The 20,958-nt window shown below is 38.9% G+C and overlaps 1 protein-coding gene across 4 annotated transcripts in view; it reads right to left on the bottom strand.

The window, feature by feature from the left end:
• RGS7 (regulator of G protein signaling 7) overlaps positions 1–20,958 on the bottom strand; it is a 243,849-nt gene that overhangs the window by 87,787 nt on the left and 135,104 nt on the right. For all 4 annotated transcript variants that reach the window (XM_075089406.1, XM_075089410.1, XM_075089409.1 and 1 more), the window contains exon 4: positions 4,098–4,148. In XM_075089406.1, the coding sequence (XP_074945507.1) occupies positions 4,098–4,148 (51 nt within the window). The remainder of the gene's footprint in view (positions 1–4,097; positions 4,149–20,958) is intronic.

Genomic DNA, 20,958 nt, shown 5'->3' with positions numbered 1-20,958 from the left:
TTGTGAACTGGCTACTTCCAAACAATGAATTATATATTTATAATAGTTCCTCATTATTCAGGTCACAATTTTAAACACAGTGATTTTACTTTTTGTTGGAATTCCACAGTGATCATACTTTCATTTCTAATATGACAGAAAACAACTTTTTTTAAATTAAAAAAAACCACACCAAAAAAAATGAAAATAAAACATAAATTCCATTCCCAAAAGTCTGAAAAGGAGAGAGGAAAAATAAGTATTTTTAATTGTGCTTTAAAGAATGAAGTTATCTTCCCCCTAATGAAAAGGTAATAGAAGCTTCCACAGAATATTTTATTTCTGCCATTCAGCATTTTCTACTAGAAATAATGTCTTTCCAGAAAATTTCATATCGTGTATCAAGATTCCTGTAAATCAGAGGAAGAAATATTAGACATGCACCAAACTGCATTTGCTGCTGGCCGCACAAGAAATGTGTGGTAGAGCTTGGATCCAGAGCTTTACTTCCACATTCCAACCCAGCTGATCAAGCAATGAACTGTTCTTCCTCACTGCACTGATTTTATTTACAGTTCACTTTCTGTTTAAGATGCTATAAAAGTGCCCAAACTTAAGAATAGAAATGCAGCTTTTGGTAACAGTACAATAGTGTATTTTAATAATTTTATTTATTTTTATATATTGAAAAATTCTGTTAAAAAAACAGCATGTGTTTAATGAACTGCTTAGCATGACACTGAGTAAATTCCTCATGGAGTAGAACTTAAACACATTTTCTAATAATTAAAATAGCTATCATTTTCATTCTTGGCTATTATCTTCTTTCCTGGTACCTGCTCCAATAAAATGGATAACCATAATCCTCAGATTCTTACTAAAGGTTTCTAAAGTGGGAATGGGGGAAGGGATAAAACCAAGGTCACTAGAGATAAGCCTGGGGGCAGCACATCAATGTTTGAGGGATGGTGTGCTAATGAGGTCCTTCAGTCTGCTGTCTCAGCAGAGGTAGGGGATGGAGATCCATGTGGCAGCAAAGACACAAGGGTGACAGATGTGCTAGAGGCCACAGAAGCACTTGAGAATGGTCACACAGCAATTAGGGCTTCTCCCCAAAAAAAGGTGGGGGGATCAATAGCCCAGCTGAAGTCCATATACACCAATGCACACAGCACGGGCAACAAGCAGGAGGTGCTGGAAGCCGCTGTGCAGCAGGAAAACTATGACATAGTTGCCATCATGGCAACATGGTGGGATGACTCGCACAACTGAAGTGCTGCAATGGACGGCTATAAACTCTTCAGAAGGGACAGGCAGGGCTGGAGAGGCGGTGGGGTAGCCCTGAATGTTAGGGAGCGTTTTGATTGTCTAGAGCTTAATGATGGTGACGATAGGGTTGAGTGTTTATGGGTAGGAATCGGGGAAGGCCAACAAGGCAGGTATCATGGTGGGATTCTGTTACAGAGCACTGTTACAGACCACCCAACCAGAATGAAGAGGCAGACAAAATATTCTATAGGCAGCTGGGAGAAGTCTCACAATCGCTAGACCTTATTCTTGTAGGGGACTTCAACTTCCCAGATGTCTGCTGGAAATACAATTCAGCAGAGAGGAAACAGTCTAGGAGGCTCCTGGAGTTTGTGGAAGATAACATCCTGAGACAGCTGTGAGTGAGCCAGCTGGACCTGTTGTCTGTGAACAGAGAAGGACTTGTGGGTGATGTGATGGTTGGAGGCCGTCTTGGGCACAGCAATCACAAAATAAGAGATTTTTTGATACTTGGACAAGTAAAGAGGGGATCAGCAGAACTGCCACCTTGGACTTCTGGAGGGCAGACTTTGGCCTGTGTAGGAGGCTGGTGGACAAAGGCCCCTGGGAGGCAGTCCTGATGGGCAAAGGTGTCCAGGAAGGCTGGACATTCTTCAGGAAGGAAATCTTAGAGACAGGAGCAGGCCTTCACCATGGGCTGAAAGATGAGCCAGCGGGGAAGACTGTCCTGGCTGAACAGAGAGCTTCAGCTGGAACTCAGGGAAAAAAGGAGAGCTTATAAACTTTGGAGGAAGGGGCAGGCAACTCAGGAGGACTACAAGGACGTTGTGAGGTTATGCAGGGAGGAAATTAGAAGGGCCAAAGCCCACCTAGAACTTAATCTGGCTACTGCCAAAAAAGACAATATAAAATGTTTCTATAAATACATTAGTAACAAAAGGAGGGCTAAGGAGAATCTCCATCCTTTATTGGATGCGGGAGGAAGCATAGTGACAAAGGATGAGGAAAAGGCTGAGGTACTTAATGCCTTCTTTGCCTCCATCTTTAACAGTAAGACCAGTTTTTCTGCAGGTACCCAGCCCCCTGAGCTGGAAGACAGGGACAGGGAGCAGAATGAAGCCCCCATAATCCAAGAGGAAATGTTTAGCAACCTTATACACCACTTAGACACATACAAGACTATGGGGCTGGATAAGATCCACCCAAAGACACTGACGGAGCTGGTGGAAGTGCTCACCAAGCCACTTTCCATCATTTACCAGGAGCCCTGGCTAGCGAAGAAGGTCCCAGTTGATTGAAATTAGCAAATGTGATGCCCATCTACAAGAAGGGCCAGAAGGAGGATCCAGGGAACTACAGGCCTGTCAGTCTGACCTTTGTGCCAAGGAAGGTTATAGCGTAGATCATTTTGAGGGTCATCACATGGCATGTACAGGACAAACAGGTGATGAAGCCCAGTCAGCATGGGCTTATGAAAGGCAGGTCCTGCTTGACTAACCTGATCACCTTCTATGACAGGGTGACCCACTTAGTGGATGAGGGAAAGGCTGTGGAGGTTGTCTACCTGGACTTTAGTCTAAAGCTTTGACACTGTTTCCCACAGCATTCTCCTGGAAAAGCTGGCTGCTCACGGCTTGGATGGGTGTATGCTTCACTGGGTAAAAAACTGGCTGGACAGCCGAGCCCAGAGAGTGGTGGTGAACAGAGTTAAATCCAGTTGGCGGCCGGTCACAAGTGGCGTTGCCCAGGGCTCAGTGCTGGGGCCAGTTTTGTTTAATATCTTTATCAACAATATGGATGAGGGGATCAAGTACACTGTAGGTAAGTTTACAGATGACACCAAGTTGGGCAGGAGTGTTGATCTGCTTGAGGGTAGGAAGGTTCTACAGAGGGATCTGGACAGGACAGATCAATGGGCCGAGTCCAGTTGTATGAATTTCAACAAGGCCAAGTGCCAGGTCTTGTACTTGGGTCACAACGACCACATGCAATGCTACAGGCTTGGTGAGGAGTGGCTGGAAACCTGCCTGGAGGAAAAGGACCTGGGGGTGTTGGTCAACAGACGGCTGAACATGAGCCAGCAGTGTGCCCAGGCGGCCAAGAAGGCCAATGGCATCCTGGCATGTATCAGAAATAAAGTGACCAGCAGGAGCAGGGAGGTGATCGCGCCCCTGTACTTGGCACTGGTGAGGCCGCACCTCCAATACTGTGTTCAGTTCTGGGTGCCTAACTACAACAAAGACACTGAAGTGCTGGAGCTTGTCCAAAGAAGGGCAACAAGGCTGGTGAAGGCTCTAGAGAACAAGTCTTCTGAGGAGCGGCCAAGGGAACTGGGGTTGTTTAGCCTGGAGAGGAGGAGGCTGAGGGGAGACATTATGGCTCTCTACAGCTACCCAAAAGGAGGTTGTAGTGAGGTGGGTGTTCATCTCTTCTCCCAGATAACAAGCAATAGGATGAGAGGAAATGTCCTTGAGTTGCACCAGCGGAGGTTTAGATTGGATAATAGGAAAAACTTCGCCAAAAGGGTTGCCAAGCTGCCCAGGGAGGTGGTTGAGTCACCACCCCTGGAGGTATTTAAAAGATGTGTAGATTTGGTGTTTAGGGCATGGTTTAGTGGTGGACTTGGCAGTGATAGGTGAACAGTTGGACTTGATGATCTTAAAGGTCATTTCCAGCCTAAACAATCCTATGATTCTATGATTCTAAAGTTTGATGCTGTCTGTTTTGCTATTGAAATTATACTGGTCAAATGCTGCCTGCCCACCCCCACTGCAACAGAAGAGAAAATCTGGCTGAATCATTTAAAAAGACAAACTAGAATTTTCAGACATGAAAAAAAGAGAAATTACCTGGGTCTTCTATAGATAAGTTCTTCGTTAACCATTGAACAATGTCTGAACCTAGGAACAAGACAACAGGCATTTTTAGATGAGTAAGTTTTCTCTTCCTATTCTTCAGTTCCCTAGGCCAATTAATATTGTTCTACCATGTAAAAGAGATCTAAATTTTTTGCTCAGTTTGCCTAGAAAAAAACTAGACAACTCTTTTTTTTTTTTAGTTTCCTTTTAGCAAAGAAACATACCACTCACTTCTTCCTTTAGGCCAAGACTCATAAAATGTAATAGAAGTGCATTAAGGATACGATAATAGCCTGCATTTCAAAAATTACATTACTGCAAAATTTACATAGAAAAACAAACACTTTATTAAGTTAATACTAAGTTTTCCTCACCTTTGCAATTATTTTACAAATGAAGCCTAGAAAATGTAAATAAAACACACATTGTTATTATGCAATATATGGAGTATATGCTGCAGGCCATGCTGGAGGCTTAAAAACCTCCTTGGGACTAATACATGGTATTGTGAGGTCTTCTTAGGAGCTGCAGTTTCAACTGTGCCTTCTTACTGTATTATCTTTAACTATCACTTCTGCTGTAGTGACTTTCAACCCATTCCTCTGGTTACCAGTAAAAGCATATTCAGCTACCTAAATGCGTAGTACCAATGTTTCAAACTTCGCCTTGTGGCTAAGCTCGTGACAGAATTCATTTTCCCCCTGGTGCGCAAGCTCTTTCCTTACCATTCCAGTCTCTCTTCTTCTTCTGTATCCCTTCATTTACTGCTTATCCCTTCCTTTCTATTTCATTTCCTGGCCTTATTTTAAGGTCCGTGTTATTGCTTGCCTATTAACACCTTCGATACCATATTCCCCACTGTCTTTCACACCGAGTATCCTTCCAAACCCAGCTCCTGAGTCCCTCAGCTCCTCTTGGCCACGCACTTACTAATACACTTTGCACTTTATGTGTCAAGTTACGAGCTGAAGTCAGTCTTGTTTTTCAAACTGAAAGCTACAGTTGGACTCCATCCACTGTGAGCCTGAATTACAAAATAAATTATGAAGCAGTTCTGTAGACAAAAAAGACAATCACATTCATGATTTAAGCAACTTTAAATAACCAAATTGGCTTAAGGGGAAAATATACTGAAACACTGAGGGGGGCTTATGTGCACGTTCTCTGTGTTTCATGACAGTTGCATCATGCCTCCAGTTCAGACAAGCAACATAATAAGAGACGTGTCACATAATACTTCCTTATAGAACCAATATTTAAGTTCTTAATCCATTTCTCATCTGACTTAATAATGTAATTCTTTTATAAATCTTAAATTTAAAAAGATAATAAAAATCTACACAATCTACACAAATATAAAACAAATCAAAACAATAAAATCTCATGAATGGGCAATAATACACAACGTTAGAATGCGGAGAATATTTCCCCTGTCACTCTCTAGATCCAGATTTCTTCCTGTACTTCCCATAGTGCATAATTTTAAGGCAATCAATATGATATATTAAAAAAGCAATTCAGAGAAGAAAGAAAATTTACTTCTCCTTACTTTCTTAATTTTAAAGAATAGAATTTTGTAGCTTTTATTACACTTAGTGAATAGCTTTATCATGTATTTTATGACGCTAGTTGATTATATCATAACTTTTCATGTGTGTATGATTACTAAATTGATTATATAGCAATGAAAACTGTGGAGATTTTACAACCATATCCAGAGCAGAGATTTTCATTACTATGTTACATGGCTAAATTTTGATAGTTGTTAAATTCCAGTGGCACCATTTCTTATAGCATTTACATGAAATTATTCATTAAACGAGGCAATTTACCTTTGCATGCTGTTGGATGTGTACAAAATATTTCAGACAGATATTTCTACCTCAAATTATTCTATTTTCATGCATTTTTATAAATACAATTTCTGTCCTTTATTTATACATATGAATCTAATGAGGCTGACACCGAAGGAAGAATTTTAGGTTAGTGTAAGATGAAAGTTCATAGACTTCAGTGACACAGTTCCAAGCCTAGCTATATTTTTATGTCAGCTGACTAGAGAAGTTGGTCAGCCCTAAATTTTTGTAAATCCTCAAAGGTCAGAGACAAAAAGTAATTAGGAAAAAACCATGACATTTTTGAATACTGATTCTTAAATTTGGCTTTCTTCAAATCCCTCAGGTACCATATAGGAAATAAATTTCCTATTCTTTTGATCTCACCTTCAAACACTTTTTTCCTGCTTTACGTATTTTGAAAACTTTCCTACAGTGACACACCATATTCCTCAGTCCTCAGCCCCTGGCATCACATTTGCATACGTGGTCTACACATCAGAAATTTCACCTCTATATGTTACACTGTCTTCTGGCTTATTATAAATAAAAGTGGGAAATGGGATTCCTTGACAATTGCATCACCTGATTCGGAAAGCTCATTCCTGATCTGTCCCCATTTAACACTGAAGCCATTCTGCTGGTACCTGAAAACCGGAACAGCAGTATAAGCCAGCTATCACACTCAAACACTCAGATTACTTCAGCTGCATGACTTCAATGACAAAAGCCCAGATGAATAAATATTAACATGAACACTCTCCTTCTAGTGTGAAGGCTATTCAGGTACAACAGTGTCACATGTAATTTGTCATATCACAAGTGAGAAGTGTCATATTCCTTTGGGAATTCTTGTGGCCAATTCTAGTCCTAAAAAGAATAGTAAAGGTATAGTCTCGTTTACTTGCTAAGCATTTTTTTAGCTGCTACTTTAATGTCTAATAAACAAAATTATTTCATTCAATCATTCCTGTGCCCTTTTCTAAGGTTTATTATTTAAGCAAATGTGTTTCTAAAAGCAAAACCATTACTATAATTTCTTATCTCAGGAAAAGAACAAGGCAGCAAAACAGGTGAATGCTGTTTTGTGGAGTCCTAACTTTGCAAATCTGGTGATCAGTAAATTCACGTCAGTTTTCATACACCACACTTCACACCTACAGGAATTATGATCCAAGAATTAGGATGAGAAAGATTACAGACTTCATTATTTGTAAAGAAGAACTAATACTTACAGGATAAAACATCTTTAACCTTCAAACCCAAATTTGTCTTACCACCAGGAATCTATCAAAAAGACAAGCTAGTCAGATGATATTTATTTTATGGAAGCCACTACCTTGGTATTGGACTCTCCTGAAAGGAAAACTTCAGCAATCCAAAATAGAAAATGTTTGCTGTGTCAGAAAGATACTCAGTTTTTATATACTGTTTAATGTGCCAGTCACTGGTAACGTGTGATAACAAAGCCCCAGTAATAGCTTGAGGATCTACTTTGAAAATGTTAAGCTCTCCTAGTCTCCCTGCCACACTTCCAGAAGGCAGCTAAAAGGCAAGCTGGCTATTAGATCTGTAAGGTGCAGAAGACTCAAGTTAAATTGCCAACTGAGTTTGAAATCCCAGAAGAGCCCTCAATTGTCATGTCAATTTCTATAGTGAATAAAACCGGACAAGACAAAGCGCTCATTTGTAATAATAAATTAAAGCTAGTGCAAGCAGAAAACATTCAAAAAAAGGGTTTTTTTTAGACTCAGAGCCTGAGAGCCAACAGTGAGATTCCTTAAATACCAGCACCTATCCAGATAAAGGCAATAAAATTCACAAGATCTTACCCAAGTCCAAAAATACGAGACTTTCAACTGCTTTACAGAAAGAGGCAAAATATGTCTACATTCATTTACAAATAGATTCAAGTGTGATTTTTGTAAAATGTACTTGCTGAAAACTCCACAAGTGATTAACTTTAAATGAAATTGTCCAAAAATAGCAGTTGCTGAAGCTGTCACAGCATCTTAAGAAAATATTTTTGAGGAAAGTGTGCTGTCTGAACTCTGCAATGCTAATTTCCAAGTCAAAGTTATAAAGGCCAGGGCAATGCTAAGGTTAACTTTCAAGAACAAAACCCTTATTTTAAACAAGTCTTTACAGAGTACATCTCAAAAAAGTGTTGATTGCAAACTGTACAAAATTTTACAGGAATTATAGATCCATTCTTTGCTATGCATAGATGCAATAAGCCATGTAAGCCTTGATCTGACAACAAAAAGATATAGTAGTTCTGCAAAAGAAAACCAAAATTCAAAATGCTCTATCTTTTTAAAAATTCAAAAACATATTTAGCTGAAGAAGATTCAAGTTGCAATAAAATGCTTTATTAATTGCAATCACAAACCTTGAGACCACTGAGAAACTTAACTTGATTTCTTATTTCATAAGGACACAGGTTCAACCTTGCAAAAAAAATATTCTTTTACTACTAATATCTTGGTTTAGTAAGTAAAATCTATCCTTTTATTTTACTTGTAGACCTCAGTATTTACAGATGATGAAGAGAGACAGGGACTCAGGAAGCTCCCCTGCACTACTGGTTCCAAGAGAGAGAGGTTTGCTGTTGACAATCCAACAAACACTATATCTTCATCAAGATTTTTGCCATCTGAACCCTCAGGAATGACATAACCATCACGATATTCACCCTGCGCTGTGAAAGCTGGAATGCTGAGCCTGTTGGGTGGGTGCTTGTTTGCTGAAAGGCAGCAGCAGATCATCCAGGAGCTCCCTCAAGGGAGTCGCCTGCTCAGCTGGGTCACCTTCAGTGCTTCACCACCACCGGGTCTTGAGACGTGGAGAATATTACGCAGGGCAACTCACCATAGGGAAAACTTAATAAACATTACTCTAGAAAATACCAGTTTCTAAAATTAAGACAGCAAGACTGTTACTAATTAGTAAGGAAAGAGCACTGACTTTCCACTGTTGTTTTTCTTGGTTTGTTTTTTTGTTTTTCTTCATTGGGAGAGGAGGGAATTGTGTCATTTTGACTTCCACCTTCAAAACCATTGCTTTGTCACACTGCTTCGTGGTGATGCATCAGGAAATTAAGTTTAGTTTCTGATACACACTTCAAAATCCTTGGTCATAAGTGTCTGAAAAAAATATAGTGTGAAGTTTCATTTCTCACCACTGATTCAAATATTGGAAATACAGAAACTGGATCAGGTGGGCGGTGAGATTGTAAAGGCCAGTGGCCTATCAGGTTCCCTGCATTAGCTGTTTTCTCACAAAAATTGCTCTCTAACAGAGAGTTGGACTCTGTGAGAAAGAGCTTTCATTGGTGAACAGAACTAGGTGGTCTGCATTCTCCCTGAAGTTTTCACAGTCACAAACCATAGCATATGTTATCACTGTTACATCAGCATGGATATTTTACAATTTCTTTTCTTTCTCCAAGAAGCATTGTTTGTGTATGAATTCTGCACGCGTAGATCTGAAAGAAATCAAGTACCACATATTTCAGGGCAGAAAGGCAGAGGGAAGAAAAGCAATGGCTGTAGTATCTTTTGGTATATATATAGAAAAACATAGTTGGAACCATAGTGGATTATTCAACTTATTTTTCCCTATGTTTATTATAGCTGAGCAAAGAGAAGGTTTGCATCACTTGATAGTGCTGTGTACAGAAAGGGGAAAGATAGAAGGGTGTGGGAAGTTCCCTCTGAGACTGGGGTTGCACTAGTGTGTGAAGGAACAAGGAGTTATTTCCCCATAAATAATGGCGCTAGTCAGTACTAAACTGCATTGGAGTTCAGTCTAACAGAAAATGTATTCAGAGGTGCTTTATTTACCCAGCTTTTGGTTTCAGAACGAAGCTGGTAACAAATGTTTAGATAGTAAAAAGGGGAGATAAGGGAAATGACACAAAAAAGCTGTGTAACTAAGTTTGGATTTATTTCACACTAATTTAAATGCTTTCCACCTTGTATTTCTATTTAGCAGTTTTCTCTTTCTTTTCTCTATTCTTTTGGATTAATGTAAAATAAATTTATAGACCTAAGCTTGTATAATTGTTTAGCATGAGTGGCAACAAAGCTGGACCTGGAATAATTTTAATACATTTCTGATTGCATTTACATATTTAACCTACTGACCTTTACTATTTACATGGGTTAACTTTGAAAAGGAAGACAACATTGACCAAAGTGCAGTTGATTAAAGAAATTTGCATCTCAACTTTCACACACTTATTTCTGCTACTTGCTTTCTAAAATTATTGACGAAAACAAATGCTTAAATTTACTCTTTTGACTTACTATAATGGGAGGTGGACCATGCATTTGTTTGAGTCCCCTTACACTTCAAGGCAATGAAGTTTGTACTCAGTCGCATATTTAAAAAAATCTCATCTGAACAATACTAACTGTACAGAGAATATGAAATATTTTAATGAAACTACTCAAGCACAAAAGTAATTATAGTTTTCTAGATTTAAAGCAGTATAAGCTGTAATATATTTTTTTTCCCAAGTGAAGATGGACACAGGAATTTGCAGAAATAAAACCCTCAGATAAATCATCCTACTGCTTTTGAGTTGGACTCTTTCATCCTATGCTGTAAGCAACCCTCAAAAATACTTAAGCCTAGAAGGGCAGAAAGGATCTGTACTTCTGGCTGGTGTAACCCTGTGAAGAACAATGTGTTGCTTGATATTGTTAAATTACTGAGTCTCTGCTTCAGAGGAGAAAATCCATCTACTTTCATATTGTGAAAGACCCAATACAGGATGTGAAAAATCTCTTCCACTTCCATACCTACACGAAATCACTCAGCAGTGCTGACCAACAAATTCCAGTAATGTAAATTCTGCAGTCACACTCTCTCTCATAACCAAGCTTCAGAACAGAAAACTGGTTCATAAAGACTAAAAGGGTAATTAATCATGGCTGTGTATCTGTGCCCACTCTTTATCCTAAAAGTGCCAATCCACACAGGCACCTGCCCTCTCCAGCAAAAGGAACTCCTGCTTCATTCCAGCAACATTTATCTCTAAAGCTTCTCAAAAGACATCCTCTGCTTAGATCTCTTCAACAGCCAGAAGTGTCTGTTTTACAGACGACACTAGCTGTGCATAATTGGCAATATACCAGTAACCACAGATGGGACCTCTGTAATCCCAAGGCTGTTATAATAAGCACTAGAGTTTAGCATCTTGCTGAAGAACATTGCTTCATGCTAAACATTTGCAAGACAAGAGTGATGCTGTTCAGAACAACTAAGTGGTACAAAAACCCAGCACAAACTTTCTATTGTAAAGGAATTTTTAGGCTTTTCTTCAAAATTACGTAAAGCCATGTGATCTTGTTGGACTACAATACAATATCAGCATTCAGATGATAAAGAAAAGACTATTTTGTACATTTCCCTGACAACAAAATCTTACAACTTCTTCTGTGTACAAAATATAGTATAATTCCTGTAAAAAGGAAATATAAGTAGAATCCCAAACACAAAAACGTAACCCTGAAGAAAATTCATTTATAAGAAATCTTCATCTCCAAACAGGAAAAGAAAAAAACCACTTCATTTTTAAATACTGTATGCATACTCTAAGCAAAACTTCTAAACTCTGAATGAGCAAGGAGCCCAGGAGGCTTATCAGTGAGACCTACTTGATTTCCTGTCCATCAGAAATCTTAAACAATGGTAAAAGATTACAAGCTAAGTGACTTTCAGTTTCATTATTAGTCATCATTATGACCCATCCTTCTCCTATTCATCAATTCCTCTCTTCACCCTTCAAACGCATGCAAACACATTTGGATACCACTAAGAGAGAAATAGCCAAGAATTCAGCAGCTTGTCGCGTTCTCCTTCCCTCACTACCCCTGAAAACTCTCGAGGTAAATCCCATCCTCCAAATAGTTTTGGATTCACCCCCGAGTGAAGAGCAGGAACCCTCCAAACACCAAGCATAACTCTGTCCATGCTCTTCCCAGCACTAGTACGTACTGCATAAATCCATAGGCAATGAAGCTATTCTGCAATCTTGATGTCCCACCTTCTAGGTGAGTGCCAAGGCACCAATCTAAAGTACATTTTTTTCCGTCTCTCTCAGTAACGATGTAACTACTTTAAACAAAGAATGTGGAAGAGAACAGTGTCTACTGCCTGCTGATTATATTCTCTAAAGCATTAGGCAACTTAGTCCAAATTTCTGCTCAGACACAGGCACTTTCAGGCATTTGAACCTGAGTGTCTCCACCTCAGTCTTTAGGCATTCTGGCCGGTGCCCCTTTTAATTCCTTTTGCTGGAGCTTTTGTGTTAAATACCTTTGGAGATAACAGGGGAAAATAAATTATTTGCTACCCTGCAGGATATCGATGCAGGGAGTTGAGCACCTTACTGCAGTGAAGGCTGGCTTATGGAAAGTAGAACAGCGTCAGCAAGCGCATCCTGGTGCAGCACACAGCAGTGTATGAACGTGAGAGCAGAGTCCCACAAGAAAAGCCGAGAAGTAAATGGATATGTGACTCCTACCCCAAGTTTGTCCTCAGGTTCCTGAAATAACATGTAAAATGGCAACAATAACATCACCGTTGCCTACCTATCTTGAAATCTCATTCTGAAAATTCATCCAAGATTATTTCAGGAAAACAGACAATGTATTTTTTTGGTGGACAAATTTGCTTCCTACCATAAGTAGTTCATCTGGCTTCTTTTTAAGTCTACTAGATGTTTCACTGTATCTTGCTGACAGCTTGTATAGAGAACAGGTAGATTGATAAACACAACTTTTTGGAGTTCACTGCTGAGGGAACACCACAAAATTTCACTGATCACCTCCTAAGTCTTCTTTCTGAATGTGCAAGCAAGTTTCAGCTTAACAGAAGAACAGTTTTTTGTTAGTTTCATGACAGAGAGCTCCTCAGGGGAAAGCATCACCAAGGCACAGGGTTTTTTTCCTTTATCCTATGTATTTGTATGTAATTAATGAAATGGAGCTTTTTCAGTAATTCAGCAGTGGCTGAAATTTCTAAACAAAGGCATTTCCTCAGTCATTTGAATGGTTTTCTCCCTCTGGAGAAGTAAAAATAATTACCTTGTGCTAGGACTGTACTGACACCATATGTTAAGTATTCCAGGGGAACATGGATAGGTGAGACCCCAGAGCTAAAGGGCTGCCAAGCAGCAATGGTGTCGGGGTGGAGCCAGAGGGGAATAAACAACATTATTTCATGCAGTGTTTGTAGATGGGAGCAACCACTGTAAATAGTTTTATACTATAATTAAGAAGAGGTAGGTGTCCATGCATATATTGTAAAGTCATCTAATTTTATGATTTGAATAAATTTCAATTACCTTAGTTTATACCTGCTTAAAATATAAAAAGATTATTTATGTTTGGATTTTTTTTAAGAACACATGCCAATATACATTGTATCTAGCTGGAGATACTACTTAGTGTTTCTGCAGATTTCACAATTACAATGCCTTGAAAAGAAAGCCAAGCTAGAGACAAATATTCATTAAAGTAGCAGTGGCACTACCCAAAGGAACCTTAATAACTTACTGTAGCATTGTCATCACATACTGCAGATTCTGTCCTCTTAATTTTTACGGAATTGCATATCACTGTTAATCAAAAGTGTTCTTTCTCTCATACGCATATCAGTAAGTGTCTGCAAGTTGCACATTGATAATCTTTGCAACAGAGTAAAAGCTGCCCGAGATTACCTCTGCCACAATAAACAGTTTTACTTTCTTATTTTTTATATCAGCAGTCTGAAAATAGCGTGTAAAAACAAACAGCCTCCAAGTTCAACAAAAAGGCTTTGTGAAAGTCTTCACCCCGCTATTGCTTCAAGCAATTCTGTATTTTTTCATATTTCCACTTCAATATCTCTAGGAAATATGATATTTTCCTTCTGAAATGGTTCTTCTAATTCTTGCCATACTGCCCCCCAAAGACACCCACACACAGATGGCAATGGAAGGAAGTGAGGCAGCAATCTAATTTTTGCTAGGCACTTCACATTCACGAAGGATTTTCACAGGGGAAAATCCTGAAGTCCTAATTCAGGAGTAATGGGAATAAATACATAAATGATATAGGATTGGACTTGTGATTTTGACTCCAGGAAGAAACTCAGTGGAGATACAGTGGCTTACAGTTTTGACATTTGCCCAGCAACAATGTCAACATGCTTCCTTCCTCACAAAGCATTCCTACGCAATAATAGCTAATTTATACAGCTGGTTTGAAAATGGGTTTTTCCACTGTTGCTATTTCAAAACACTCTTTCAGTGACTCATGCTCTTACTGTTCTCCACGCTTAAGACTCTGAAAACTGATGTCCAAAAAAACCCCTTTTGATCATCACAGATTTCCTGAATAACCCAAGCTATTCAATTTAGTTATTTTGACTAAAATACATCCTTCAGAAAGATTTAGTGGTACTAAGTACAATAGCATAATGTGGTGCTCTGCAGAAACTTATTTTAAAAGTTGCAGGATTGGATATGAAGAACCCAGAAGTTCCCAGAGAATTTGCTCATTAGCCAGCCATTCTCACAGCTACAGAGACGTCTCCAACGGGAAACCTCTTCTCCACCAAACAGATTCTACAATGTGGCAGTCACACAAAGCACTTCTCTTCAGAGATACCACCCAGTGTGGGGCACAGGCTATAACAAAAAGCCCCAAAACACAAATTTCATTACAAAATGCCAAGGAATTGCAGAATAAACTACTTTGTTTGGCCAAAGTGATCTTCTGGGATTTTTAGTGCTTTCATTTTTTAACACACAGGTCCTACTGTTCCATGGCCTCCAGCATAGACCAGCTATTTTTCGTCTAATAACAATAAATTCAAAATATAATCTATAAGAAAGTTTGCTGAAGCTGAGTAGAAACTTCCATCCTTAATCCTAATATTCAAGTGTTACACCAGAAATGTCATTGACTACGATCAGAACTTCGCTCAAGGCTTCTATTTTTCTATTTGAAATATGAAATGTTTTAATATTCAATAGACCACAGAAAGTTCAAATGAATTTCTATTTTTGATTAAGCTGTGCTGGATGTTTTTGTGCTGTTTCCTCCAGATCCATGATTATTTTAATACTGCTATGTCTCAGCGTTTACACTTCAAAGATCTGCTGTAGGGCTACATTTTCAAAAAGGAAAAGAAATGAAGTTATTCAAATTGTAAGTACCTATACTTTGCAGCATTAGTCTGACTGAAAATCTAATCCCATTCAACTTTAACCAAAATATGGGATTTTTTTCAAGACTTTATTATGCTCAATTGCTTGGCATAATAAAAATCACTTACATCATACAGCATGGAATGAACTGTGTTAGAAATAAAACCGATCTTTGCTCCAACTTGATACTTCCACCAAATTCAGCATATTTTTCATTTGCAGTCTTTCATCGCTATTCAGAGATTATGAATTAATTTATTCTAAATGTCAACAATTGTTCTGCATGACTGTCTGAAGCAGATATCACCAGGTCAGTTCTCAAAGAAATAAAAATCTCATGGTTCTTCTCATGGTACTCCTTCACAATATGCACCTCAAGCACTTTGTCACCATAAAGGCAAACTCTATTAGCACTTAAGGGTAATTCCCAAAGATTCATTGAAATATAAGCTGTGCTGACAACTGAAATTCTCTAAGATGATTTATCCATCAATGGAGATTCATCAAAAATTTAAATAGACATGACCTACCATCTTAATATGCAATCAACAGCTCTTGGGTTTAAAATAAAATTAATCATACCATCCATAATAAATACTGTAGTTCTGTCTAAAATTGAAAACTGAAGAACAGTGTATGCTCATATATGTGAGTACATATGCCAGCCATCGTATAAATTATGCTCCCTCCAATCGCAGTAAACCTAGCAAACCAGAAGTAAAACTTAGAGAAAATAAATCCCTCTACATTTTAGTTCACCAAGTTCAATCCTTTGCTCCTCTGTTTCCCCAGGGATATTCATATTCGTATTTGTGAGATATTAATTGCAGCCCCATAGCTAGTACTGGCTTTTTGTCTATGGCATTTTCATAGGAATTGAAAAGCAGACTTTCTGCTTTTACAACGAACTTGGTACCATATTAATCAAGTGTGTCTTAGAAGTAAAGTATTTTTCTTTCCATCAGTACCAGCTTCTGACAATGACCACAGAGCCACCACTAACATCTCCATTTTAGGAATGTCTCTTGGAGCCTGGACAAAGTAATGACCTCTGCAAAATTTTCCTGTTTTCTCCCATCCCCACCCTCACATTCATTGTGTCCAGAGCTACCATTTGATACACTAATCTGGTGGCTCAGAGAAAGCACTTGGAATTTTATGTGAGAAAGCAGGAGAGAGTAGTATTCAGCCATTCATTATCAGGTAGAAGAATAACAAAAAAGACATTATTCTGAACAATGCTGGACCACAGGGCTTGTATTTTTCTTTACAGTAAAGATAATAGTTCCCCATACTGTGCTTTGGAGTGGGGGGGGGGGGGGAGGGGAGGGATGGGTAGAGAACAGAGAAACATTTTGAAAAGGTATTAGTGCAACAAATAATATTACCAGTCCTGGAGTCTGGATTCTATTTGTCAGGTTATTTTACTGTACTGTCATAGTTTAACCCCAGCTGGCAACTAAGCACCACCCAGCCGCTCGCTCACTGCCTCCCAGTGGGATGGGGGAGAGAATCAGAAGGGTAAAAGAGAAAATTCATGGGTTGAGATAAAGACAGTTAAATAGGTAAAGCAAAAGCCTCATGTGCAAGCAAAGCAAAACAAGGAATTCAATCACTCCTCCCCACGAGCAGGCAGGTGTTCAGCCGTCCCCAGGAAAGCAGGGCTCCGTCATGCGCAACGGTTACTTGGGAAGACAAACATCATCACTCCGAATATCCCCCCTTCTTCTTCCCCCAGCTCTATGTGCTGAGCAAGATGTCATATGATATGGAATATCCCTTTGGCCAGCTGGGGTCAGCTGTCCCAGCTGTGCCCCCTCCCAACTCCTTGTGCACCCCAGGCCACTCGCTGGTGGGGTGGGGTGAGAAGCTGAAAAGGCCTTGACTCTGTGCAAGCACTGCTCCCGCAGTAATAAAAACATCCCTGTATTATCAACACTGTTTCCAGCACAAATCCAAAACACAGCCCCATACTAGCTACTGTGATGAAAATTAACTCTGTCCCAGCCAAAACCAGCACATGTACATTTCAGTGTTTATTTAATTTGGATGAAACGGCTGAGAGCAGATGTTTTCTTACTGTGAACACGGAATGGGTCCTTTATAACTTAGACTCGTGAGTACAGAAGCTCTTTGTGAGGATGAGGCTGTAGCTCTTTTTTTTTTTTCCCTTTTCACAAGACCCAGAGAAAAATTAAGTTCATACTGTTGCCTAGGAGTACGCAGTGACATGAATACTACTTATAGCACCTGTTGCGTCTTTGCTGTTTATATTGTCAGAGTAAGAATAAATAGTAGCAAGAGGTAAAAAACCCTCAGTTAAGGGAACATGTATACACAACCTTTCATGTACCTATCTAAACCAGTTCTGTCCCTCTTCTTCCAGCCTCTATACACAACAATTCATTTGTATTTTGGTCTCTCCATGTAATAGTTCAAGACCCGTATGTATGTTATGTAAACTTGTTAATGGCCACCATTTCTTCCTTAACCATTGATTGCAGACCCAAGAATGGATAGTATACCCTCTCTTGGGAAAACGAAGGCAGGATCAGTAAAGAAATATGAAGCGAATAGCCATCCAGTACCAGGACTGGTACTGGAAGTACTTACTAGTACTTGGTAGTGGAAGGTGAAAGGAGACAAAACTGCTGTGTTGGGGCCCTGGGAAGAATAAAGATTTGTTAGTCAGCTAAGAAGTTGTGCTGTCTAAATGCAATATGGCCCCAAGGTTGGGAGGGAGGGAGCAAGCAGAGGTGTGGGAAAAACATGTTTTTGCTAATCTTCTTACACCCTGAAAAGAGCTAAAATGAACTACTCAAGAGAGTAAAAAATAAAGCTAGCAGCCCTCTGTTGCACAGGAAATAAAAGACAACTAAAACCCAGTATTAAAAAATTTTAAATCTTCTTCCATTAAATAATTATACCCAGTTCATTCTGGCAACAAAAATTAATACAATTCTCCTGGTACCCTATAAACAGATAAGAAATTGATGGAGAACAGCACAGGGTACTTGTGTCTGGACTAGCAAATAGCCTGATGGCAGCAGTCAGATCACTTGCCACAGCTTGATATCATGGGAATGGAGCAATTCTCATCTCCAAAATACAGGGGAAAGGGAGTAGTAATATGATTGGTAAAAATTTTTCTTGTTACAAAAGTGAATGGAAATAGGTCACCTAGGAGGGAAGACTTAAGCAGATTATCCCCTTCCAATTTCTGCTTCAATTTGCATGAGGCAGGTTTATACTTAGAAACTCAGTATACCCTAGGCTGTTTTAGTCCTCCTTTCTGTTATGCTAATTCTATTCAACCCTGCATAGAAATGAGTTGCTGCCAAATGCCAATAGACAAATAAATGCCTTCCATAGCACTGTTTTCAACAAATAATATCAAATGGATGGGAATACAGGCTCCTGCTTACACATAACCCCCTTTGTTTCCTCATACCTGTCATGTAGCTGCCTTTCCTGCTGCCAAACTGGCATGGTTAATCCCTTCCACAGGCTCAGCAGAACACACTGCTGTGGATGACATGGCATTCACAGCAACAATTTGAAACAGTATGAATCCAACTTTGTAAAGTTTTTGGCCTAGCAAATTCTTCCACTCATCTGCTCTGTGCCTCTTGAGAGCTCACCAGTCTCTAGCAGCGTGTTCTCTTAGCCTGCCTGACTGCTTGCACAGCGTGGTTTCCCTTGCTATATGGCATTGGGAAATATGGTAGTCTAAGGTCCAGCATTTCCTCCATACACTCACAGGAGACCAATATCTCAGGAGAGTAGGATCTTTTTTGCTAACCATATTAACTGCTAGTAAAACATGCTGCACAAATGAGAGATGCCCAATTTGTCATGCAGCACACAAACACAGCAGCAATTCAAACCAGCCAGGAAAAGTCAGAAGGCTTTGTTCATCTCAAATTCACTATCTCTCATCTTTTATGGACTTTGCAAAGAGCATGTCTTTGACCATCTCTATTTCTGGAACACAGACATTCCATGGTTTTAAGTAATTGCTGCTGGAATATATTTATATGATACTAATTTTTATTTTTTATAGAAACTGATTGCTTATTAATTTAGGTGAGTATATTAAAAAAAGATCTATAAATTCAACTTTGAAACTTTAATTTCCACATTTCATAGTAATAGCAGTGAGGTTCTGTTCCCAAGTTACACTTCTAGAAATGACTATCACTCAAGAAAGCAATGATATTCCACTATTGTCAATACCACTATAAATTTCAGTAATTTTTCCTTATTGCACATTTTAAACCACCATTTAACTTGCTTTATGAGAGTTATACTTGCTAGTTAGTGTTTTCTTCTTTTTTAGCAAGTGAGCTAACAAAGTTAGACAACTTCTTTATGAAACAAGAACATGTGCACTGAGGAAACAGAGGAAAATTGCAGCACTGAGCACAGGTTCTTAAGATGAACTACCCACAAGTAACTCTTGCCACATATAAAGGAAATACATACATAAAATCCTTTAGTGCTGCCTAAACTTGCTGTACTCTAGCCTTAGTAAAGATGATTATCACCAAGCCAAGCATATCATGAAGGCAGAAGGTACTCTGCAGTTTGGTGTTGTGGAGATAATTCAGTAATTTTAATATGGAAGCATCTTATATTAATTGCCATTCAAACACATTGAAACAGTGGGTGCCTCTGCTAAGGACCCTAAAATCAGCATGTCTGGTGTGGCAGTTTAAGTGGATAATAAAGATTCTCTGTGTTGATCATAATCTGTAGTTGCTCAATATAGCCCCTGAAATGTTATTCTCTGAGCTTCCCTAACCAAAAGCGCATCCTCAAACCGATGCTTCACGAATCGCAACAGAACTTTTGAGACACCAGAGTTTCCACCCTGCAGCAAATTCTGAGGCTCTCAAACTTCATTTTGTTGTGAAGTGGAACTGCAAACATCAAACCTTTGCACAAACTGAAAAATTCCAAAATATTTTCTTTTAATGCTATCAAAATATTTAATTCCAGAGGGGAAAGCCTTTTTTTAGTATAAAACAAACAGAATGTTTCATCTTCATCTTTGTGACTCATAAGACAGCTTCTAACAGAATACAATAATAAAACAATAAAACCAAAATGCAGTATTTCAGTACTTCCAGATAACAACGTCAAAAAAATTTTCATGAAACAGTGTGGCTGTGAAAACATTTCCCAGCAGAAAACTGATTTGCCACGTAAAGCATCAAAAAGGCTCTTAATGTATAATTCTTCTAAATTAAGCGGATGTAGAAGGCTTGAACAGAACTAAGATGAATGTGCTTCATTATGCTATGACAGTCTCATCTCTTTGAAAAGACCAGAGGACAGTGCCATAGGATCTGCTACACTGAGCACTCAGGGAAAGTCAGTTGATGGCTTTACACACAAGAGACAAAATAAAAAGAGAATAAAGGGCAATCTCATCTACCTTTTTCTCTTAAGGTGTTACCTTGTCAATGATTAACTACCAGACTGAGTAAAAATTTTTATTCCACTCTATGTCTTCAATAACATGCTGCTTCCATTTTAACCTAAATGAAATTCAAAGATACTCTTACTGGGCAATATAAACACTACAACTATGGCAGTGTTAGCTGTGCTTAGCTCATATCATGCCTCTCTCTTGATGATGAGTCATCTCTCCTCATACCATGTAGTAAAGAAAATGGATAAGCCTTGAAAAGCTAACACTTTTGCAATTTTATATAGCAAATACCATTTGGAAAATGTATTGGTAAAATCACAACTCCTGTAACTACTATATCGGTTTCCAGACAGTGAGTTATATGCAGCGGGGATG

The sequence above is a fragment of the Phalacrocorax aristotelis genome, chromosome 3 (genome assembly GCF_949628215.1).
Source record: "Phalacrocorax aristotelis chromosome 3, bGulAri2.1, whole genome shotgun sequence".
Lineage (NCBI taxonomy): Eukaryota > Metazoa > Chordata > Aves > Suliformes > Phalacrocoracidae > Phalacrocorax > Phalacrocorax aristotelis.
Note: the sequence above shows the minus strand (reverse complement) of the source record. Positions and strands in the feature narration are given on the sequence as shown.